The 26,805-nt window shown below is 35.2% G+C and overlaps 1 protein-coding gene across 11 annotated transcripts in view; it reads right to left on the bottom strand.

Annotated features, from left to right (window-relative positions):
• The window catches only part of PTPRK (protein tyrosine phosphatase receptor type K), a 756,597-nt gene that overhangs the window by 144,915 nt on the left and 584,877 nt on the right, over positions 1–26,805 (bottom strand). For all 11 annotated transcript variants that reach the window (XM_044001295.1, XM_044001287.1, XM_044001294.1 and 8 more), the window contains exons 10-12: positions 26,425–26,626; positions 23,341–23,446; positions 2,693–2,966 (exon numbers count right to left, since the gene is read on the bottom strand). In XM_044001295.1, the coding sequence (XP_043857230.1) occupies positions 2,693–2,966; positions 23,341–23,446; positions 26,425–26,626 (582 nt within the window). The remainder of the gene's footprint in view (positions 1–2,692; positions 2,967–23,340; positions 23,447–26,424; positions 26,627–26,805) is intronic.

Here is a 26,805-nt window from a genome sequence, read left to right on the forward strand (position 1 = left end):
TAGGTAGGGCTGGTTCTCTCTTTGCTCCTCCCATGTCTTATAAGCTCCTGACTAGAAAGAAACAATGCATTCAGCTAGGAACAATGACATGTGCAAGGAGAGATGTGTACATGGGGAGATAGTCACCTGAAGGAGAGGGTCAACATCAAGAAACATAACCCTAGCCTCAGAGAAACGTTCTGGGTATAGATTCAAGATTCCAGGAGTCCAGCTGAGCATCCTTCTCAGTTGAGATTCTATACCTAAGAGTAGCTATGTAAGGATGCTGCTGTCTAGAGTGAAAGGACCAGGCCATGCAATACCAGGAGCTGTGACTTACCCTTTGTCATACATGTATCCTACATGTGTGCTTCACTTCCAATTAATTTTAAATTTAAGGCCACTCTTTTCAAAGATTCTTTCTGTATTTATGAAAGGGTAAACCCTGGGCTCTTGAAGGGAATATTTTGTACCCTTAAAAACAAACAAACAAACCTATATCACCCAAACAAATGCTTTTGATTAAAAACTAATTAGGTCTACTGGATGATTTTAGTGGGGAAGCCTACCAATAGGGGCTTGTCATCTACAGTAATAGGAGTAATCACTCACAGGGTTACATTTACAACCCACGGTGGCAGCCATACACTGGTAACCTGACTGATTAGTATGAATGTAAGTATGAATTAGTAAGAGCAAGGCACTAGATACTTTGTGATTGGAGAAGGCCCTAAGAAAAAGAGAGGAGTTCGTTCTCATTTTCTAATACACTTCATCATTAAGGGTCCTCTGAGGTGATACTAAACCTTAACATATAACACAGAACATACTTTCCCTATAAACATTTTACTTTAAATAAAAAGTGATATTATTTAACATCAATCTTAGATTGATGGTTGATACTAAAATCACAAAAAATAATTCCTTCAGCAAGTAATAATTAAAAGTGTACTACTCTTATTTAGTTCTGACCCGAGGCCTTTGTAGCAAACTGAGAACAAGAGATTATTTCTCGCTCTAGTAAAACCCTAAAGGGCTTTTGCTTTCCTGAAAGCAATCACTTTTAACTACATCAGCACTCCTTGACCCTGCTGCTGATGTGAACCACATCAATTTTAAAACTCCATGCCAAGATAACTGTGAAGTACATTGTTACAACTTTACACTTTAGATGTACAACAGTATGGTCACACTAGCAATTAGAAAGGAAAATTTCCTCTCAAAGCTTTTAAATAGTACTGTAGAAAACCCTTTACCAGAAAGGAACATTCATTAACACCCCTTCTCATATCACAGATTAAGTCACAAAAGTTAATTTGCTATCTCTCACCTCTTAAAAGTTTTTTTTTTAAACCCAAATATAGAGCTATATTTTCTACTAGTGGGTCTTTATACTCTAAATGGAATATTAATTTCTGTAGTTACTGCTTTATCAGGGCAACTAACTACCTTCAGTGCAGGAAGTAAGAAGTGTTCAGGTGGGAGAAGGACATTTTGTTCTTTTTTTAGTATTACCAAGCCTGCAGAGACATAGAGAACAGCTTCTTGCATAATAAGTCACCTTTGGCTATGTTACCTTTGTTTCTTCTCTAAGTCAAATATTTCCATAATTAGAGAGGTAGAGATTTTATTAAAAATATTCAATAACTATCCAGAAGTTTTAGTTTCTCACAGAGGCTGTAGGAATGCAAATGGAAGAAAATGACTGTCCATCAATTAAAAGACTACAGCTAAGATCAAATTCCCTTAATCCAGTGATTCATCATTTAATTTCCCAGATACTCCTTTAGGATCTTGATAACCTGAAAGCATTCCCTATACATACCTAAAAATGTAATCCTTAAATGGATTTAAACACTTGGCAGTTGCCCTCTTGTGCAACACACACACACACACACACACACACACACACACACACACACACACACACACACACACACACTCTTTCTGCCACCACTTTTCCCAAAACATATTTCCATTTTAAGGAAGAAAATCATTCAAAGAAAACAGCATGGGGCATGAGAAACCTTTCTCACCCAGAACCATGGTGGTATTTAACTTCCTCTTGTGTTTTTCTCTTCAACATTCATACAAGACCAGTAACAGCATTCAAAAACAACTGTGTCCAAAATGGATAAGGGAGGAGGTAAACAGGGAGATGCGAAGGCCCACTTTTCTGGCTACACAGCAGTTGGGCAATCTAGAGGCAGTCTTCTGCATGGGCTCCATCAAATGTACCACAGGCAGTGCATTACTTTGTAATCAGTGGATTTTTACTTTGTTATTTTCTATTTGTTCAATACTGCCTGAAAAGTTTGCAACATTTTATTAGCCTGCTGAGGAGTACGCATTTTGTTTATCCTACAGTAAATTTAATCTTTTGAAGTGTGCCACCACAGAGAATGGGGGTAAGAACAATGGTGCATATTTACAGAGGGTGCAGAAACACACTGCTTAAATCATTTTACTCAAAACGGCTACTGTGGGCTTTTACTAACGTCTCAACTAGAAACAGTTACTAGGAAACAGGAGCTGTGTGAAATATGACTGGCGTGGAGCCTCAGCCTCACAGTACAGAAGTATGCACAGCGGTAGAGAGAGGCAACAGCACCAGAGTACACTATTACTTTTGACTAATGCTGTCTGGCATTTCTAAAAAGGCAATGGCTCTTTCCTTGGAGCAGTGAAAAAGAAAATGTGGCAAGGTACTTACCTTTTCCACACTACTCATAGCCTGAAAGTAGATATTGTAACCTTTCCGAGGTGCTAGAGGTGGGTTCCAAAATCCTTGGTAAGTCCTGTTGTCACCAACAGTAAATGGGGCTGGTTCAGGAAGATTCCCAGGGGGTAGTTCGGCAGCAAAGTAATATGGTGAACCTCCACTCATGGCACTCTGGTAGGTGATGGGGACCTGGTAGCATTCCATTGCCCCTGTTTCTCGTTTGGTTCGGTGGGGATGTAATTCTTCCACCACAATTTGATAAGCACTTTTAGGTCAAAGGAAAAAAAAATAATGATATCGCTTGTTAGTTGTGCTAAAAGTTATAAGGCATCCATAGATACTCTAAATACAACTTATCAATTCTAAACAAGCGGAATGGGACATTCTCCAATACAATATCTCAAATATGTAGGGCCAGAATCAAATGACATTTTCATACTAATCCTCACATGAATGTAATATTTAATGCCTCAAAGTTATTTATTCTTTTAAAAATGTCCCCTCAGTGCAAGCAACCTTGTTAGCATTCTTGCAGAATGCCACTTGGGCATAAAAAAAAAAGACAAACCACATTAAAGAACCTTCTCCATATTTGGGAAATTTTGTGTAATGCTGTACCTTAATAAAGAACTTGACACTAACCACAGCCATGCAATAGATTAGGTTCTCTGCCTGATCATTTAAAAATATTTAAAGTTAACATTTTTCTTTGAAATGATATTATCGAAAGCTCAGCTTCAAGGCCTGACATAATGACTGCCTTTGGGCTGCGCTTGAAGCACCAATTTGCAGTTGTCATATCATTAGAGACAGAATGTGCTGACAGGCTTCCCCACCTCTTGACCTTGCTATGGCATCTCTCTTGGCTCAGAGCTATGCAGATCTAAAGTACAAGTGACATGTTGTAATATGGGCACAGATGGACAGAAATCTGTCCACTCCACCAAAATAGACTGCCTCCTTTTCTTACAGTTGTCAATGATAAAATGCCACAAATTGCAGAAACAGATGGCATTTGGCCTATTAAAATGCCAACCTAAACCTTCCAATACCTTTTCTGTAAAGCCTGGGTAGTTTTCTACTAAGGCTTACTATCCATAGGGGCCTGGGAGGAGGGCAACTTTGAATTTTTTTTTTTTAAGTATTCTCTAACTTGGAACTAAAATGACTATGTTAGCTAACTATTATTGATATTATAACATACTCCATTATTGTGTACAGCAAATTCTTTAGGTAAAGGTGCTTCTAGGAAAGTGATGTGCCTATATTTTAGATTCAATAACAAAGACATAAGCTTAAAAATGCCTGAAAAAAATGTAGAGATATTATACTATATGTAGCCCACTGAAACAGATAATAAAAGTGCTTGGTCAGTGTTTAAACTTTAAACTTGGTGTTCTATATAACATGAATGTATCCCCCTTATTATCTTAATGCCCTTTCTAACTGATTAAAAATAATCTGGAATTCTAAGAAATAAGAGGCTCTTTGGATGAAGGGCCAACTTGCAATGAAAATGTTATTCAGAAATACTAGAGTCCATCAACACACGAAACCTGGACTGTATAAACTAAATCACTTGCAGAAATGAGAAAACTGACTAGATCGGAAGACAAAAGAACATCCAGAATTAAGGGGGGGGGGGAAGATCATCTCTAAATATTTGAAAAATAGTTGTTTCTCTTAAAAAATTATCAATAAAATGAGTGATTGCTCCTTACCCAGTATTTCCTTTTCCTTAGAAATATAACAGGAGCATTGGTAAATCACAGTTCCTAATCTGGGAAACCAACCAAGACCGAAGGTTATGCAAGTTAAAATTGTGTGCATTACATCTTTCTTTTCCTTTCTCCCTGCCAGCTTGGTTCCCCTAAGCTTCTAAGATTGGCACTGACAAGAATTCTGCTCTGAGAGGTGCCTAGGGAGCAGGAATTTTTCAATTCAAAACCCTTTAAGTTCTTAAGCACAGAATCAGCAGGAGAAGTGGGATGCATGGCATTGCAGACATATGCCCAACAACAAAAAGACACTCCAGGGGCTCTTTGATTTTATTTCTCATCCATATTTGCATTATACATTCACAGAACCAAGAAATTTCCGAGGGGAAGAGAATCTGAAAGATTATCTCATCCATGTTTCTCATTCTATATCTGGTAAGAACTAAAGCCTAGAGAAATTAGGTGACATGGACAAGGTCACATAACAAGTCAGTGACAGAACCACGATTAGAACCTAGTAAAATGACTATTGGGTTAGTATTATTTAGGTAATTTTAGCTTCATTCAATTAAACTTTTAAGTATTTTTGTACAAGTTACTGTTTATTAATCACTGGAAATACATAGATGAAAATGATATAATTAATAGCCTCAAAGAGTTTACAAGACAGTAGAAAAACAAGATTTATAGACAAATAACTATGATACAACTTGGACTATTATATGTACACAGGAGACCAAGAGATGGGAGCTCGTTAGCTTGGCAAATCAAGTCTTCCACAATCTGACTCTATTCTACCTGTATAAGTTTATTGTATACATTCTCTGTTCCAGTCAAATAAATCTATCTGCTATTTACCAAACTCATCATTCAATCTTTCCTTTCTGGGCCTTTGCACGTGTTGTCCACTATGAAGGGAATGAACTCTCTTCTCACTTCTGCTTCTTAGAATTCCTATATTTTGTCAAGGTTCAGCATATGTATCTCCTCCTATGGGAAACCTATCTTAAAATCCCCTAATTTTATCTGCTTTCTTTCTCTCTCCTCCATAAATCATCACATATAAATTTATCTGATTATATGTTGTATCCCACCAATTGAATGTAAGGTCCTTGAGGGCAGGCATTGTTTTTGTATTTTATCTTTGTGTTACCTAGAAACAAACACAGTAGTTTGCATTAGTAGATTTAACAAAAAATGTTTTCAGTTGAGAGAGAGAAAGAAAGAGGGAGAGGGAGAAAGAGAGAGACACAAAAAAAGAGACAGAAAGATACTTGTGATAGTCAAAGGACATGAGTCATGTCTAGATGGAGAAAGATCACAGAGAAAATTTAATGAGGTGGCATGTGAGCAAAAAGAAAAATAAGCCAAGTGAACAGGCAGAGAAATGGTCAGGTGGTATTTATCATATAGGAGGCAAAGTCAGGAAAAAAGGTTGACTGAAATTGAATCTAGTATGGCTGACATGTATTGTGTATTGAGGGGAAGCTAGAAATGTGGGCTGGAGGCAAGTTATAAAGAGGCTTAAATGCTATACAAGGAAGTGTCTAATTTACTTGATAGGAAATTACGGCAACAAAGAAGGCTCTTTGCACCATACTTATATTTCTTCCATGCAGAATTTCTGGTTCATGAGAAAAAAATAAGCAAAAAACCAAGTACAAATATTTTCACTAACCGCTAACATCACCAAAATTTAATCAAAAAAGCAGGTAACAATAGTGCAACATTTAATCAATATGTGTTTAGTTAAACTGACAGGAGCCTAGTCCACAATTAAAAATACTCAATTGAACACAGTCTTTGCCTCCAAATCTTCTGGAAATAAACTAAAGAACTTATTAGAAGTATTTTATGTCATCACTAGCATTGAGGTGGGTCTTAGGGAAAAAGAAATAACTCTTGGGTGAAGGACCCAGAGCAGTGTTTCTTAGATGGTCATATTAACTCCTTGAGGTGTGCTTTTAGATATGACAATGTGCCTGGTTACCCGAAAGAAGAGATGATACAGCTAATAAGTGTCTGAGACCACACCTGAACTCGGGTCTTCTGACTCCAGGTCTAATTCTCTATCTATTGCTCCACTTAGCTGTGGAGAAGATGCATTGTGTAATATATGCCATCAAAGACATGAGGGAACATAAATGAAAATGTGATAGGCATGTGGAGAAAATACAATAATTGTGCTCCATTCAGACATTTCGGATATCAAGGTAAGCTTAGGAAGCTTCTCAATGTATTGACTGTATGTCCACTGGAAACTTAAAATAAGACAGTAGTCACATATATGATTATATTGATGGACATACTGCATGGTTTTATCATTTAATTGCATATTAGAGTCTGAACCTATAGCATCCTTCAACTGCTTAGTTTTTCTAATGTAGCAACCATGTCAAACTCTTTAACATGGTTATGGATCTCATATAGGAGATTGTGAAATGCACCAGGATATAGTGCAAACAGCACAGTGTCTCCTGGAAACAGAAACATCTGAAGGTCCTCACTATCAATATGAAATATCTACATGAGCTATACTTATTGACAGTTTTTTTGGGCGAGGGAGACAAGATGATGAAGTAAAGGAGGCAGCTGATCTCTCCCAACATTCACCTCCAAACAACTTTAAAAAAATACCTCAAATCATCTTACATCTATCATACTGGCTAATATAATAGATACCCTTCAGTTGGGGAATGGCTAAACAAGTTGTGGTAGAACATTGTGATAGAATACTAGTGTGCTTTAAGAAATTATGAGCTCGGGGGCAGCTAGGTGGCATAGTGGATAGAACACCAGCCCTGGAGTCAGGAGAACCCGAGTTCAAATCTGGCCTCAGACACTTGACACTTACTATCTGTATGACCCTGGACAAGTCACTTAACCCTAATTGCTTCACAATAAAATAAAATAACAATTGTGAGCTCAATGATTTTGGAAAAACATTTAAAGACTTAGTCCTATGAAGGAGTGTAAAACATCTTTCTAGCCCTAAGCAACTGAGGAGGTCAGAAGGACAGGTCTGTGATACTGGGGTTTCTTAGGTGGCCAAAAGTCCACATGGCTATACCACCAGTCATGGGCCTTGGAGGCGGAAAGAGCATCAGCCTCTGCTTTGGCAGTTCTCAAAACAGATATGGTAAGGGGATCTGGCAAGTAGTAAGAAAGAGACTACAGGAGACCCACATGCTAGACTGGGTGCAAGACAGGGCACTGTCTGGCAACTCCATTGTCTATACCCATTTCCTAGTCACATTTCTAGTGAAGAGAGGAGTTCTTTAGGTTATGACATAAAGTCCTGAGGAGAAGTATCATTTTCATCACAAGTGAGCAATGATAACTCTATACAGATCACATCACCTTGGATGTACAGAAAACTTTCAACACCCCACCCCCACCCCCACAGAACTAGCTCTGAAAACAGCAACATAAAAATGCCTGAAACTTGTGAGAGTGTCTGTCCCTTTACCCGGAGAACAGAGCCCAAATTTAATATGAAATTCAAAGTAAAAAAATAGGATGGAAAAATGAGCAAACAGAAAAAGAATCCAAACAAAAAAACAAATCTACTACTACAGGGAAGATTTTGACACAAATTTAGAAGAAAACGATGAAATCAAAACAACAAGCAAAGCCTCAAACACAAGCCCAACAAGAGTTCCTGCAAGACACAAACTAAATAAACAAATAAGCAAACATACAAATAAATAAATAGAACTTTTTCAGAATCAAATAAGAATGGTAGAGGAAAAATTAGGAAATGAAATGAGAATGCCGCACCAAAAACATGAAAAAATTAAGAGCTTGGTAAAAGAGGCTCAAACATAGTGAAGAAAATAACACACACACACACACACACACACACACACACACACACACACACACACACACACACACCCCACCAACCACAAAACTGACCAAATGGAAAGAGGTACCAAAAATATACTAAAGAGAATAATTCCTTAAAAAAGCAGAATTGTCCAAATGGAAAAAAGAGTTAGAAAAAAAGTTCACTAAAGAAAATAATTTCTTAAAAAAAAGAATGAGGCAAGTGAATGACTACAGAAAACATCAAGAAACAATAAAACAAAGTCAAAACAATGAAACACATAGAAGAAAATATGAATTATCTCATTGGAAAAATAATTCACCTAGAAAACAGAATGAAGAAAGATAATTTAAGAATTATTCAACTGCCTAAAAGCCATGATGAAAGAAACTGCCTTGACATCATATTTCAGGAAATTAGAAAATAGAAGACTTCCAAGAATTCCTGATAAGAAGACCAGAAATGAATAGAGATTTTCATTTTCATATACAAGATTCATGAGAAACATAAAAAGGCAAACAAGAAAGAAAAATGTAAAGGGACTCAATAAGGCTTAACTGTTTACATTCCTACATGGGAAGATGATACATGTAACTTCTAAGAATTTTATTTTTATTAGGGCAGTTTAAGGAAGTCTACATAAATAGAGGGCATAGGAACTAATCTATTATGCTGGGATGATAAAAAAGGATATACTGGGAGAAGGGGGAAAATGGGGAAATTATCTCACAGAAAAGAGGCATGCAAAGAGCAGCTTTTACAGTGGAAGAGAAATCAGGGTGGGCAATGCTTCAGCCTTACTCTAATCTAAACTGGCTCAAACAAGGAAGAATATGTAGACTTACTCAATGAGACAACATAGCAAAATTTGTGGGATGAAACCAAAGAAGTACTCAGAGGGAAATTTATCTCTCTAAATGCATACCTCAATAAAAGAGAAAAAGAGCAGATCAATGAATTGGGCATGTAACTAAAAGAAATTAGAAAAAGAACAAATTTAAAATGCCCAGTTAAATGAATTAAAAATTCCCAATTAAGACTAGAGAAGAATTTATTTTGCTTCAGTTGGGAAAAAAAAAAGGTAGGGATAGCAATTAAGATCTGAAACAAAGAAAAAGCAAAAAGAGACCTATTTAAAAGAGATAAGCAGAGAAACTACATCTTGCCAAAAGACACCACAGACAATGAAGTATCAATGCTAAATAAATATGCTCCAAATGGTATAGCTTCAAATTCTCAAAGGAAAAGTTAGAAATAAGACAGTAAGACTATAGTAATGGGGGAATTCAACTTTATATTCTGAGAGCTAGAAAAATTTAGCCATAATATAAATTAAAAGATAAGTTAAGGGGATGAATGAAATATGAGAACAGTTAGAAATATTAATTGCACCCTTTTCAGAACATATGGCAATAAAAGATACATTTAATAATGTCTCATTAAAACAGATGAAAAAATTAATTAGAAACAAAATAATCCTTAAAAAAGACTGAATAAGAAAAATAAAACATACAATCAATAACTTCTTTAAAGAAAATCAAACAATGATATTACATAACAAATTTTGGGTTATGCAGCCAAAGCAATACTTAGCAGAGAACATCTCTCTAAATGTATACCTCATAAAAATGAAAAATATCAGATCAATCAACTGAGCATGGCACTAAAAAAAATGATTCTCTCCCCCCAAGACAAACAAACACAAAAATGGAAATTGTAAAAATCAAAGGATAGATAAGTAAAATAGAAAGTTTAAAAAAATATTTAAATAGGAACTAGTTTTATTTAAAAAACAACAAAATAGATAAATAATTGGATAATTTGTTTTAAAAAGAAAACAAAGGGGGAAGCTAGGTGGCACAGTGGACAAAGCACCAGCCTTGGATTCAGGAGTACTTGAGTTCAAATCCGGCCTCAGACACTTAACACTTACTAGCTGTGTGACCCTGGGCAAGTCACTTAACCCCAATTGCCTCACTAAAAAAAAAAAAGAAAGAAAGAAAGAAAAAGAAAAAAAATTGTCAAAATATAAAAAATAAAGAGTGGATGCACCACCAATGAAAATGAAATTAAAGCAACTATTAAGAGTTATTTTGCCAGATTATATGCATTAAAACTTACAACCTAAGTGAAACAGAAGAATATTCACCAAAAAATATAAACTGCCTAGATTAATGGAGAAGGAAATAGAAGACTTAAATAACCCTATCTTAGAAAAGGAAATTGAACAAGTCATCAATATGCTCCCTAAGAAAAAAATCCTCCAAGATCAGATGGATTTACAAGTGAATTTTACCATTTGAGGAACAATTAATCTCAATATCATATAAACTATTTGGAGAGGAAAAGGTAAAGAAAGAGCCCAACTAAATTCCTTTCATGGCACAAATGTGGTTTTGATAATTAACAAGGGAAAGGAAAAATAGAGAATGAACAATGCTGAAAAATTTAAATAAATAGTAAGGAGATCACAGCAATAAAAAAAAAAGACCATACAATATGACTAGGTAGGATTTATGCCTATATTGCAACTTTGGTTCAATATTAGAAAAATTATAGACATACCTGACCAAATAAATATAAAACAATAAAAAATATATTATTGCAACTGCTGGAGAAAAAGCTTTTTTAAAAAAATACAATATCAATTCCTATTAAACACACTAGAAAGCATAAGAATAGAGGCCTTCCTAAAATGATAAGTAGCATCTATTTAAAATCAAGAGGAAGCATTTTATGTAATTGTGATTAGCTAGAAGTCTTTCCAATAAGATCTGGGGTGAAGGAAGGATGTCTATTATCACCAGTATTGTTCAATATTGTTTCAGAAATTCCAGCTACAGAAATGAAAAGAAAAAGAAATTGGAGGAATTGAAAGGAGGAAATAACATGCTGGAGGGGATTTGGAAAAATTGGGATAATACACTGTGGGTGGAACTGTGAACTGATTTTACATTGTGGAGAACAATTCAGAACTATGCCCAAAGGTTTATAAACCTGTGCATACCCCCCCCTTTTTTTTTTAGTGAGGCAATTGGGATTAAGTGACTTGCCCAGGGTCACACAGCTATTAAGTGTTAAGTGTGTTTGAGGCCAGATTTGAACCCAGGTACTCCTGACTCCAAGGCCGGTGCTCTATCCACTGCGCCACCTAGCTGCCCCCCCCCATACCCTTTTACTGAATAACACCACCGCTAGGTCTGCATCCCAAGAGATCAAAGGGAAAGGAAAAGAACCTCTATGTACAAAAAATATTTTTAGCAGCTCTTCTCTTAGCAAAAGACTGGAAATTAAGGAGATGACCATCAATTGCATAATGACTGAACAACAAGTACTATTTTTGTGCTATAAGAAATGATGAGGGGAGCTAGGTGACGCAGTGGATAGAGCACCAGCTCTGGATTCAGGAGGACCTGAGTTCAAATTCGGCCTCAGACACTTAACAATTACTAGCTGTGTGACCCTGGGCAAGTCACTTAACCCTAAATGCCTCACCAAAAAAAAAAAAAAAAAAGGAATGATGAGAAGGATGGTTTTAAAAAAAATTGGGAAGACTTAAATGAACTCATGTAATGCAAAGTGAGCAGAAGCAGAACATTGTACAAAGTAACAGCAGTATTGCAATGATCAAATGTGAAAGAATTAGGTACTCTGATGGATACAATAATGCAAGACAATTCCAAAGGACCCACGATGAAGACATTTAATGAACTCTCAGTATTGACTGAAACATACTTTCCTTTTTAGTGGTATTTTTGTTTCTTTTTTGGCAATATGGCTAATATGGAAATGTTCTGCAGGACTTCATAAGTACAAGTGATGTCATATTGCTTGCCTTCTCAATGGGTGAGGGAGGGGGTGGAAGGAGAAAGAGAATTTGGAAAGGAAAATTTTGAGAAATTGAATGTTACCAATAAATAAGAGGGTGCAGCTAGATGGCACAGTAGATAGAGCACCGGCCCTGGATTCAGGAGTACCTGAGTTCAAATCCGGCCTCAGACACTTAACACTTAGTAGCTGTGTGACCCTGGGCAAGTCACTTAACCCCAATTGCCTCACTTAAAAAAAAATAAGAAATGAAATACCAAGTATTAATACTTAATAAGTATCAGCTATATCAGTAACATAATTACCAGTATAGTAGGAAAGATCTGTTTTCATTTGGAATAGAACCAAAATCTAAATGTTTAAAATTTGATTCTTTTTTGAAAGACAAGCCCTTTTTCCATAGTCTGTCAGTAAGCTCGCATTGGCCTATTGTCAGATCCTATCTCCTCTCCAAGGAAAAATCTAACTAAATATCAAAAAGTTGGCCAAAGGGTCACAACTATTTTGGTCATGATTGGTAGTAAAATAGATCAAAATCACATGACAGCTTTTAGATCTGTGGGGACCCATTCTTTTTCCACAGTGACATAAGTAGAGTGCCTGAAAAGAAAGCAAGAAATGGTAGGAAACACAATTCTTACAACTGTCGATAAACATTAATTTACTTGTTTTTAACTTAAAACACAGTATTTTTCCAGTGGCCAACAAGAGAGATGACATAGTATTTGAGATTATCATCCATACCTATAGACGCATTCTTACTCTAAGTGGAACCAGATGCTCTAACTTGAAAGGTGTTCCACAGGGGTACCCAGAAAATTGAATGAAAATGATAGGAAAAATAGTTTCATCATGATATAAAAGATGGCAATTATCTCTTACCACCAAGACAGTTATATAAGAAGTACCAAGGAAGCCCGGGTCACTATAGAATCACATCTGGGAAAATGGAAAGTAGTGTCAAATGAAGCAAAGAACTGGGAAACAGGTAGGTAGGAGAAGAGAAAGAAAAATGATGTAATCCCTACCCCTTAAAAAGGTCACAACAAAAAACCAGTATTACAAACTATGGATCTGATAAAATGCTGGTAGGGGAACTAATCCTCTCCTCCATATCCCTATCCAGCTATGACAGGGAGCAAGTTTAAGGGACTAAGGCACCTTATCTTCTTGTCCCTATCCACCAGATCTCCAACCATAGTTTTTACAACCTATCATTTTACTTTAAATAGTTGGCAGGGAATGAACCTGATATAGTATATCTGCCAGGGACCATGACAAGAAGCTGAGCATAGATTCAGCCTCATCTCATGGATTCATCTCATCAAAGACTTTGGGAGGTAAAAGGAATGTAAAACCTGGCTCTGTAACCCTATTCAGAATTGATGGAGGCCTGGCCTAAAACAGGAGCAAAAAGACAACATCAGTATAGTCAAGTGATTATTCATTACTACTGTGTTGAATCTATAACAAACATGCAAATGGACAGTATTAAAAAGAAAATAGACCATATTTTTGGCCTATGTGCTGTTCTTCACACATTATGAAACACATCCTCTCTCTGTGACTTTGCACTGGATGATCATTATGCCTGGAATTCTCTCCATCCTCCCCTCTTCCTCTTAGAATATTTGCCTTTCTTGTAAGGCCTTTCCTGGTCCTGTCAGTTGCTAAGGAGCTTAGGCTCTGATATATAACAGCATGTTTCTTGCATACACACACACACACACACACACACACACACACACACACACACACACACACACACAAAAGTAAATATGATCTCCCTAATTAGAATGTAAGCTTCTTTACAGCAGTTATTGTTTTTGTTTTTCATTTGTAGTTTCAGGGCTTAGCATAGTACCTGGCACATAGTAAACAATAAATTCTTGTTGATTATATCAATCTCTCTAGAAAATAAAATTTTCTGATAAAATTTGGCACTCATTTATGTTTAAAACACTAAAAGAAAAGGCATGGGGATGTTCCATAATATGAAGACAGTATCTATCCAAAACAAAAATCTAGGATTATATGTATATGGAAAATACTAGAAGCTTTGACAATAAGATCAGGGAAAGCAATGATGTCCATTTACACTGCTATTACTTGACATTGATCAAGGAATCCTAGCTGTAGAAATAAGTCCAGAAAAAGAAACTGAGGAATCTTAAGTACAGGCAAAAATGATATAAGATTATGTTTACTTGAAGATATATTAATTACTTAGATATGGGTCAAACCAACACAATAGAAATGATACTACCTAAAATAATTTATATACTTAGTACCATACCAAACTAATAAAGAGCTTACACTACACAACTATATCAAATAATGATAAAATTAATCTAAAAAAGCATTGATATCAGGGGATATACTGAAAAATATAGGAAAGTAGGGAGCATAACACTACCAGATGTCAAGCAACTTAACAAAATTGTAATCATCAAAACTATTTAGTATCTGTTTATATTAGGAGAAGTGCAAGCAGTACCTTTTACAGCTATGACTAGGGAGAGGATTATTGAGCAAACAAGGTATATAGGTCATTATAGATAATAAAATTAATGATTTCAGCTACATAAAATTGGAAAGCTTTTGCATGAAAATTATCAACTGCTTCAATTTTCAGCCAGGTATAATTACAAAAGCAGCAATAATTGGAAAAAATCCTGATTGGTTTACATCACCATAATTAAAATGATGATATTACCTAAATTAATTTAGAAACTGAATATGATAATCGAGTTCAGTTTTAAGTCACTTCCCATTAATTATCAAATTCACAGTCACTTTAAAAATTAGTATACTGGGTCTTTTAATAACTTAAATTCTCAGGTTCCTGGATCCAACAATTATCCTAAACATCCTCCCTGTCATATATATATATATATATATATATATATATACTTTCCAAGACATTGGCAATAGTACTCCCTTGCCATCCCCAATTTGAAGAAGGCCTTGAGTGATTTAACAATTATCTTCTCTAGCTAGATTTCAAAACAGCAGTTTCATTGAGAATTAAATTTTACTTCATTTCATTACCTTTCCCAAATATAAATAGGTTCTATGCTTCTTGTTTTTTAGAAAACCCTTATTCTCTCACTCTATTTACTTCCAGTTTTAAACTCCAACTTCTGATGACAGTGTGTGGAGTCTCCACATCTCATTTTCTTTGGTGATCTAAGCACCACTGGTACAGGTCAGCTTTATATGTTCTCAGGTCCCTATAGAGATCAATTTCAATGTTTTATGACTCTCAATTTTGACTGCTTAGGACTATGTCTTCCATTTTGTAACACTGCTGCTATGAACTAAATATCCCATGCAATATTGTTTCACCTTGTCAGGTTTGCATGAAACCATTTAACGATTTAGGTAGGGTATGCTGATATAGTACATACTCTGAAGTCATAGAACATCAACACTGGAAGGAACGTTAGAGATCACGTAGTTCACCTTGTTTCTTTCACAGTAAAGAAACTGAGTACCAGAGAAATTAATTTTTTTTGCCCAAACTCACACAGCAATTTGACTATACCTACAAAATCAGATCTGAAAAAAATATAGTGACCATAAAGAAAACTTCTATAACCTCAGTAGAGGTGAGGATATCTCACTGCTAAGGTAAAAACTGCTTTAAAAAAAAAACCACAAAATAAGATAATAAGCTCTCTGGGGAGATTACTACTTTTCTCCTGGCAAGAGAGTTGGAATTAAACTGTGACCCTTTGAAAATACAATTTCAAAGGGTCAACAATTTTAATATATTGGCCCAGAGCTAGACCACCCCCATATATTATAATTCACAAGTAAAACTATTTAGCTCAGAATCTGAATAAATCCAGGAAGAACAGCTAATCTTTAGGAATATTAACAAAAATCTTATATTCTATGGGATTGACACTTAAAACTTAAAATAGTATTAATTTTGAATTATAATCTAGGGCTATCAAACTATGATGAAATAAAGGGAATTGTTTTTTTAAATTTGTGGATGAGATTTGAAAGCCTCGATGAAATCTGTAGTGGGTTTCTTTACAAGGGACCCTTTTAAGTGCTTTAGATTGAATCCAAAAGGAATTTTCTGCAGAGTGAAACTTACCAGGCCTACAAAATATGTTTTATAGTGTGTAGATAGGAATTCTTTCTTGTTAACAGAAAGATTAAATGGATAATATTTTGTGCAACTTTATCTGGCATCATAATGATCAATGTGGCATATATACTTTTTTGTTCTGAAAACAGCATGAAATATTGAGGGATTAAAATAGGTAACTGTGTCAGAAACAGAAGAAAAAGAAGAAAAATAGAGAGTGGGACCTCCCCCAAGAAAGAGATCAATCCCAATTTAGCTCTGTGTAAAGATAATGTCATATGTTCAAAAGTAATATTACATTATAAATATAGTTTCTTTTAGATGTGATGTGAATCTACTGAGAAAGACAGGCTTTAAGGACATTTATAGGTTTCAAGTGGAAAATGTGGATCAAAAGCTGGTGCTGGGTACAAATGAAGATAAAGCATGGTTTAGTAGGGTGCAACTGTCTAGAAGGCAGAGTTAGTGTGAATAGGAATAGAGAAACCTGCATTCAATTCTTATGTGACTATGTGAGAAGAACTACCTAATTTGGAAGATCCAAGGTAGTCTGTAGTCTGATTCATAAATGAGCAACTGAAACCAAGTAATTTCAGGCAATAAAGAAGTGGATTTAAGTCCTTTCTTTAAATATCACAGTATTATTCATCCATGCCAAGTAATCAGTTGCTTATGGGTTCTTTGCAGAAGCCAATTTCTTAGTTGTTCTGATTTGCTAATATTGATAAAATGAGGTAGGATTATATGATGAATGAATAAATGAGTGAATTAATTAATTAAAATATTCATGTTTACTATGTGATAGGTACTATGCAAAGTACTAGGGATACAAGTAAAAAAAGAAACATCCTTGCACTCAGGCAACTTATGTTGTAAGTTGTAAGTAAACATCTCACATTTGGAGAAAGGTAACCTAGGCTGATTTGGACAGGAGTATATCAGGGATGGTGAGTTGATTCATCAAGCAGTCAAGTGATAGGTTTTTTTCCAGAAGTAATATTACTATTTATTTGATTACTATGCACTTTAAGTTGGTTCTCAAATTATGAGTTTATGACTCTCTGTTCCTTATGAGTGAATATGGATCTACAGTAGACTCATTTAGGCTAGGGAATATTGAATTCCAAAGACCTGAAACCATCATATCTTATCAATTTACCTACTTACTCTAATTATATACCCATAGGAAAAAGGTTTTTGAGAATTTATTTGATTAAGAAAGAGTACTTGGAAGGAGATTACAGCAAGTGATCACCAGGATAATACACTATGACCAGGTGGGATTTATACCAGGAATGCAGGGCTGGTTCAACATTAGGAAAACTATTAACAAAATCAACCACATCAATAAGAAAACCAACCAAAATCATATGATTATCTCAATAGATGCAGAGAAAGCTTTTGACAAAATACAACACCCATTCCTAATAAAAACACTGGAGAGTTTAGGAATAGGGGGAGCTTTCCTTAAAATAATAAACAGTATCTACCTAAAGCCATCAGCAAGTATTATATGCAATGGAGATAAATTAGAGGCCTTCCCAATAAGATCAGGGGTGAAACAGGGATGTCCATTATCACCCCTATTATTTAATATTGTACTAGAAATGTTAGCTTTAGCAATCAGAGAAGAAAAAGGAATTAAGGAATTAGAATAGGCAAGGAGGAAACAAAACTATCACTCTTTGCAGATGATATGATGGTATACTTAAGGAATCCTCGAGAATCAACTCAAAAATTACTTGAAACAATTAACAACTTTAGCAAAGTAGCAGGATATAAAATAAATCCACATAAATCATCAGCATTTCTATACATGACCAACAAAGTCCAGCAGCAAGAGATAGAAAGAGAAATTCCATTTAAAGTAACAGTAGATAATATAAAATACTTGGGAGTCTACTTGCCAAGACAAACCCAGGAATTCTATGAATACAACTACCAAACACTCTTCACACAAATCAAATCAGATCTAAATAATTGGAAAGATATCAATTGCTCATGGATAGGCAGAGCTAATATAGTAAAAATGACAGTACTGCCTAAATTAATTTACTTATTCAGTGCCATACCAATCAGACTACCTAAAAATTATTTTATAGAGCTAGAAAGAATAATAACAAAATTCATCTGGAAAAACAAAAAATCAAGAATATCCAGGGAAATAATGAAAAAAAAATTCACAGGAAGGTGGGTTAGCGGTACCAAACCTGGAGCTCTACTATAAAGCGGCAGTCATCAAAACCATCTGGTACTGGCTAAAAAATAGAGTGGTAGATCAATGGAATAGGCTAGGCTCAGGAAATGCAGTAGTAAATGACACTAGTAATGTAGTGTTTGATAAACCCAAAGACTCCAGCTCCTGGGATAGGAACTCAATATTTGACAAAAACTGTTGGGAAAACTGGAAGATAGTATGGCAGAAATTAGGCATAGACCAACATCTGACACCTTATACTAAAATAAGGTCAAAATGGATACATGATTTAGACATAAGAGGTGATACCATAGGTAAATTAGGAGAGAAAGGAATAGTCTACCTATCAGACCTTTGGAAAGGAAAACAGTTTATGACCAAATAAGAGATAGAGTATATTATAAAACGCAAAATGGATGATTTTGATTACATTAAATTAAAAAATTTTTGTACAAACAGAAGCAATGCATCCAAAATTAGAAGGGAGGCAGAAAGCTGGGAAACAATTTTTGAGGCCAGTACTTCTGATAAAGGCCTCATCTCTAAAATATATAGGAAACTAAATCAAATTTATAAGAATCCAAGTCATTCCCCAATTGAGAAATGATCAAAGGATATGAACAGGCAGTTTTCTGATGAAGAAACCAAAGTTATCTATTCCCATATGAAAAAATGCTCTAAATCTCTAATGATTAGAGAGATGCAAATTAAAACAACTCCGAGGTACCACCTGACATCTATCAGATTGGCTAAAATGACAAAAAAGGAAAATAATAAATGTTGGAGAAGCTGTGGGAAAATTGGAACACTAATGCATTGTTGGTGGAGCTGTGAACTGATCCAACCATTCTGGAGAGCAATTTGGAATTATGCCCAAAGGGCGATAAAGCTGTGCATACCCTTTGACCCAGCAATACCACTTTTGGGTCTTTTTCCCAAAGAAATCATGGAAAGGGGAGAGGGACCCACATGTACAAAAATATTTATAGCTGCTCTTTATGTGGTGGCAAGGAACTGGCAGTTGAAGGGGTGCCCATCAATTGGGGAATGCCTGGACAAGTTGTGGTATATGAATACAATGGAATACTATTGTGCTGTAAGAAATGATGAGCAGGAGGAGTTCAGAGAAACCTGGAGGGTCTTGCGTGAGCGGATGATGAGTGAGATGAGCAGAACCAGAAGAACACTGTACATAGTATCATCAACATTGAGTGTTGATCTACTGTGATGAACTATATTCTTCTCACCAATGCAATGGTACAGAAGAGTTCCAGGGAACTCATGATGGAAGAGGATCTCCAAATCCAAGGAAAAAAAAAAAGAACTGCGGAGTATAGATGCTGAATGAACCATACTATTTCTTTTGTTTTTGGTGCTGTTGTTTTTTTTTCTATTTTGAGGTTTTTCATCAGTGCTCTGATTTTTCTCTTATAACATGACTAATGCAGAAATAGGATTAATGTTATTATGTGTATATATGTATATATATATATATATAACTAGCTGCCCTGGAACATCACCTTTTGTATAAAACAAATTGATTTCCATATAGGTGAAGGCTCACTTGTTGACTTCAGCAGTTAAAAGTTGATATCTAGGGGGCAGCAAGGTGGCACAGTGGATAAAGCACCAGCCCTCGATTCAGGAGGACCTGAGTTCAAATCCGGCCTCAGACACTTGACACTTACTAGCTGTGTGACTCTGGGAAAGTCACTTAACCCTCACTGCCCCACACATAAAAAACAAACAAAAAATACAACAACAAAAACAACAAAACCAATAAAACAACAACAAAGTTGATATCTGAACTAAGTAGATGAAAGGGAATCAAGAGCAATACCTTGAATTATGCTACAGTTGAATGCCCAGATAATTCCAGAGACTAGACCAGGGCAAAGGTGTACCTTGAGTCCAGATAATCAAAAGTCCAAAGCAGTTATAGCCATCATTACATTCTCTCTCATTTAGAACTTTCAGATAACTTCATAAATGCAGTTAGAGAGACTGAGTTGAGGTCTTCCACATTACAATTTATAAGTACATAGATAACTCCAAAGTCCTTATCAACTAAAAGATATGGCAAACTCTCATATATAAAGTAATACAAGGAGAGTTATAACCACCATCTGAAGAAGCATAAGCTGATCACCCAGAAGTATTCTCATATTCATTCTCTCTCTCTCTCTCTCTCTCTCTCTCTCTCTCTCTCTCTCTCTCTCTCTCTCTCTCTCTGTCGGGCAATAAGAGTTAAGTGATTTGCCCAGGGTCACACAGGTAGTGTCAAGTGTCTAAGGCCACATTTGAACTCAGGTCCTACTGAATCCAAGATCAGTGCTTTATCCACTGTGCCACCTAGCTGCCCCCTAGAAGTATTCTCTTAAATTAGGGAGCCCTAGTTACGATCATAGGCCACATGATTGATTAGCAGCAACACTGGGATTTTTTCATTTATTTTGCAGGCATGATTTTGTACCTAAATTGAATATTTCACTTAGCATTTCATCTAGAGCAGAACCATATAGGATCTGGGAAAGTTTTAACCATATCTTAAAATGAAAAGCAGTATGACATACTAAAAACCTACAGAAATATCAGTGGTCATTTTTTGTTTAGAGGGGGAAAATAGGTAAATTTTTCTTCCAGAATTTAATTTAAAAATCAACTTTAAATGGAATGGATTGCAGCACTACCCAAGGGACTTGCTATCCTGATTAGTTAGTCAGACACATGTACTTGACCCACTATCTAAATAGTCCCAGATCCCATACAATGCTTGAAAGTTTCAGACATAACTCTTTACCATCTTACCTGCCATTAGGCAGGAACCATCCAGAGCTCTAGAATAAGGATCAAATCAATGCTATCATTATTTTGGGAGAGTGTGTCAAATAAATTAATTAATCAATAAATATTTATTAAATGTTTACTATATTTCTGGCACTGTGGTAATCTTTGAGGATACAAAGAGAGACAAAAGACAGTCCCTGACCTCAAGGAGCTTACAATAGAATGGGGCAGACAACATGCAAACAAGTACAAACAAAGCAAGTTATTTTCATGATAAATAGGAAACAATGAAGAGAGGGAAGGTACTAGAGTTAAGAGGGAACAACAGATTCCCCAATGACATACTCAGCACTCCTGTGCCTTCCCCCTACTCCCACTCCCTTTACATCAATTGTCTCACTCTGCCTCAAAGTAAATTGCTAGAATTGTCTTGGTGTTGTTTTTATATCCCAGATCTTTTACAACCATACTTGACAAACAGTAAGAACTCAAAAAATGCTATTCATCCATTCATTAGTCAGCTGGTTGGGTTCTGTTCGTTTGGTTTTGGTTTTTTGTTTTTGTGAGGCAATAAAGGTTAAGTGACTTGCCCAGGGTTGCATAGCTACTAAGTGTCAAGTTTCTGAGGCCAAATTTGAATTCAGGTCCTCCTGAATCCAGGGCTGATTTTTTATCCACTGTGCCACTTAGATGCCTGCCCCCCCCCCCACCCCATTAGTCAGCTGTTTGAAGTGTGGCTAGTTGAAGATGGACAAAATTGAACTATGCTGGTAGTTCGAAGACCTTTTTTCTCATGAGTGTAAGGTTATCTTCTAAACTATTCTATCACTTGCTCATATGTTTGTCTTGTTGAACAGATATTTTAAATTTATTTTTATTGATTACTTATCTCCTATGCTTTTTGTGAACCAAACAGAGTATAAGACCCTGAACTAGGAAAGAACTATATTACTTATTAAAAATAGGTAGTATTATGGGCTCTCAGTCATCCCTCTCTTTAAAGCTATCAATAACATCCTGTTTTTTAAAAAAAGATTCAAGATATTACCCATGTTCACAGTGTGTACCTCAGAAATAATGAGTAAATATTTTAAAATGCTTCTTTTAATTTATTTAACAAAGAAGTATGAAGCATTCACTATGAACTAGGAGAAAGATAAAACCAAATGTAGCCACTGGCCTCAAGAAGCTTTCTAATAGGCCTAGATAACACATGAACATAATCATGATACCAAGTGGAAGACACAATGTATTTGAATAATCAATTATTACATTCCTTAAAGGTTATTTTTATGTAAGTTAAAGAATAGATTTTGCAAATACTAATGAGGCACTAAGTTGTAATAAACAATACAAAGTCATCTTGGTACCTGGTTTCTATACCAAGCACACTATAATTTTGATAATTCTCTGTGTGTGTCATTTTGTAAAATTAGATTTTATTACAAGTTTGAACATGAGCCTAGTCTATGTACATTTAGGCAGTTACAAATAAATCTTTGTTGTACTGAGGAGGAGGGAGCTTGGTCACTGTGAGAGGGAAGATATCTGAATTATTCCTTGAAACTAAGAAGAATCCATTTTTTTTTTATCATTGGGTAGAAGTGAGAGAAAATATTTCTGAATGTTAAGGTAAAATAGGGTATTTCATATTGGTATAGGGGCATACTAAATAAAATTTAATAGCTCTAACACAATTTCCAATAACAGGTACTTCAGGAAGAAAAAGGTCAGATAGTTTGTATTCAATGTTATTATTCTACTTCTATTTCCTCAACTTCCAATTTTTCAATCATACATATGAAATTCACTACATAATAGCTGATTTACTGCACTGGAAAAGAGTTATTTTCCAATCTTCTTTCTGACAAATACCCTCAAATCTCATATTCCATAGATACCGAGAGGAAGCAAAATGAAAAAAAAAAAGATCAACAATCTAAATCAAACAGAGAGAAGGATAATTCAGGTCACGAATATCTAAGAATCCCCACAGAATTTATTTTTAACTACAGGTCTATCTGTAGGCTTTGTAGAGCCAAGAAAAACAAATTTGACAGTAAAACAATCAAATGAATATCACTTGGAAACAAATTATTTTATTAGCTGCTAGGTGACTAAAGTATAAACTCTTTTATTGGCTGCTTCTTCTGATACCCATTTACTTCCTCTTACCTGATAGGTGCACCTTTAGCCTGTGCAGGTCTCAATAACACTGTTATAGTGGTGGCAGTTTCATTAAGGGATGCATCAATTCCTTCATAGTCAGGTAAGGTGGGAGCTGATTAAAGGGAAAGGGAGAAAAAGAGGCTTTGATCAAGTAACACAATTCTGTCACTGTTTGAGTCCAGACGATGTTGAATTCCAAAAGAAATGAAAATCAATGCAATGTTTAATTACCAAAAATGTTCATTAGAAGAAACCACACAACACTAATTACTACAAATCTTTAGGTATTTGCCATCATTTGACTGTGTTGGCAATAAACATTTGCTGTTTATTTTTAAATGAAAGAGACTGAAGGGAAACCATGAAATGGTTTCTAGAGCAAAAATAAGGGGAAGAAAAATTGACAGAAGCTTGCTTATAAAAAACAAGACTCAATGCAAGGTATTTAATAAATAATCATGAAATAATATCAAGCAAAGTCACTGAGTTATTCAGTTGGAAGGGAAGCTTAATGGAAACTTCTTATTTTTTGGATCCAGAGCCTGAGCCCCAGAAAGGTCAAATGTTTTGCTCAAGGTGACAGCAGCAGTTAATCATACAGACAGGACTAGAATTTAGGTTTCCAGGGCCATCTTCTTCCATCATATCAGAACTGTATGGAAAACAGAACTTTCTCATCTCAGGCATTTATATTATGACTGTTTTTAGACACAGGAAGCATTATGATTAGGTTTGAGTGAAAAAGAACAAAAACAACCAAATGTATTTAGCCAATTACTGGGGCACATATAAACAGTCGTGCCCATCATTTTTTTTTTTTATAATTTTTTTTTTTTTTTGCAGGCAACGGAGGTAAAGTGACTTGCCCACGGTCACACAGCTAGTAAGTGTCAAGTGTCTGAGGCCGGATTTGAACTCAGGTACTCCTGAATCCAGGGCCGGTGCTTAACCACTGCGCCATCTAGCTGCCCCTGTGCCCATCATTTTTAAGAAGAACCTTTTTCTTATCTAAATTCAATAAATTTTGTTGGAGGAGAAGAGGAAATTCACTTAGTTAATAAGAGGAATGGGAAGGAGGCAACATCATCCAAAATACTCCTTGGTACAAGAGGCAAATTATCAGGGTCAAAAGTGAGTCCATAAACTGCTATATCAATATGTTATAAGTGTACATACATACATGCATAAAACATACATGTGTATATTAGGAGAAAACATACAGTGATATTTTTCCTAAGTGGGATAAAAGTCACAAATATTTAGTAAATATTTGTCGAACTGAAATTTAAAAAAAAATTAAGCTAGTAAACTCCCAACAAAAATTCTGAAAATTCACTTACTCCCTTCCTTTATTCTAAAATTATACATTTTGGTCAACAGAAAGGCTTACAAATCTTGAACAGACTATAATGGTAATGCTAAAATATATTTTAAAAAGTGACTTCAATTTTGAGCATTTTCATTTGAACAGATCAGAGGGACTGATATTAGATATTGACAAAAATGATTTTTATATTTAGTGAAATAAATTCATTTTAAAAGGACAATTAGAAGGAGTAGAAGAGAATACCACAAGTATCTTATGAAACAATGGAAATTACGATGGATACTCCTTTACGTTTTTATTAAAATATAAATACACAGAAGTCTCCCATATGCCAAACTGGTTTTCACCTTTTACTAATATTAACATGAATAAAGCTAGTGGAGAGAATATATATCTTAGAGGGGAAAAATACAGCATGTTCTCAAAAGTTTTGTTTAAAAATATATTTTGACAAAGTTTAATGATATCCTTTGGCAAGAGTGATCTACATATTTGGCAATGAGATAGGGAGAATTATAAGTACATTATCACATATAACTGCTGTCACTTTGCTATATAGATGGAAGACAACGATAAGTTTGATGAAGAGTTATAAGTCAAATTGTTCTTAGAACTTTCATAATATCTCAGCCAAAAGCAATGACAAATACTATTTGTGACCACTACAACTTTCATAGGAATAGATAGATGAATTAGGTGTGAAGATTTTATATTAAAACTTCATTTTACTGGTATTCTCAAATAAAAAGAAAAGAAACCTCTGATTTTGATTAGGTCAGATAAAGTATAAATGTGATCTATGAATATTCTCTTTTGGGGAAGGAGTGAGTTGTGATTACAAATTCATATCTAAGTCTGTATTTGTATTTACACATAGTCATGACTATGAGGAAATAGCTCCAGTTTGAGATAGTATAAATACACTCAGTAAATATCCCTCACAATAACTTTGCATTTATATAAAGTAAAACAAATCAATATGTAGGTAAGAGTAATTGACAGCACAAGATACAATCTTTCCCCTCTTAGTTCAATGACTATTGACACTAATGGTTTTGAGAGAGAAGAAAACAATAATTTATCTTGTATAGCATCATTTTTAGGTTTTTCATGTAATCTTTATACAAAGTATATTTTATTAATAAGGTCTTCCTATGCTTCATCTTCTCTCCTATGTTTGTGCATGTGTGTGTGTGTGTGTGTGTGTGTGTGTGTGTGTGTGTGTGTGTGTGTGTGTGTGTGTGTGTACTTGCACCTGTGAGAGGAAGATGTGTTTCTTTAAAATTAATTATATTCCGGGACACTGAAAAGGTAAGACAGATAGACAAGAATATATTATTAAATGATAAAAGCAAGAGATCTCCAAACCTACGGACTTATTCTAAGAAGTGATAGGAATTAATTTTGTGGACAAATGTTATTCCATTTTAAGAGCTGGTGCCAAATTTACCAATTTCTCCTAGGTACTATAAAGTCTAAAATAGGTGTCTGTGGTGAACTCTAATTCTCTTAAGAGAGAAACTAAATGGAAAAAGATATTTTTAAAATTAACAGTCTATGGTTCATATTTGTTGTGACGGTATGGAAGTTTAACTATGTAATAATTTGATTGAAATTATCTTAAGTGATTTAAACCATACTTAAATGTATTAAGAAACACTGTTAAAGACTATCTTTAAAAAAACTATCAATGTTTCTCCAGAACACACTAGTACAAACCAAAAGGACAAAGAGTCATATATACATATCACTTATTTGAATACCTGAGATATTGGTTGTAACATTGATTGCTGTTGCTGGCCCAAAGCCTTTGACCGTACTGGCTCTTATAAAGAACTGGTAGGTTGTCCCAGGGTGGAGATGCAGAAATACATGATGTGTACTGTTCCATAAATTTGTCACAGTCTGGGGAGGTCCAGCCACAGGAACGGCAGGATCAAATGACCTGATGCTATTATAGCTGACCTGTTTGTTAAAGAAACATACGTCCTATTAGGTATTTGCCTTAAATTATGGATAATTGGTCCTTACTTGTCTAACAGTATCCACCCTCTTCTTTCTCCAATCTATCCTTCATCTAACAGCTCAAATGATATTCTAAATGTTCAGGTCCTAACGTGTCATGCCACTGCTCAAGAAACTTC

This window comes from Dromiciops gliroides, chromosome 4, assembly GCF_019393635.1.
Source record: "Dromiciops gliroides isolate mDroGli1 chromosome 4, mDroGli1.pri, whole genome shotgun sequence".
Lineage (NCBI taxonomy): Eukaryota > Metazoa > Chordata > Mammalia > Microbiotheria > Microbiotheriidae > Dromiciops > Dromiciops gliroides.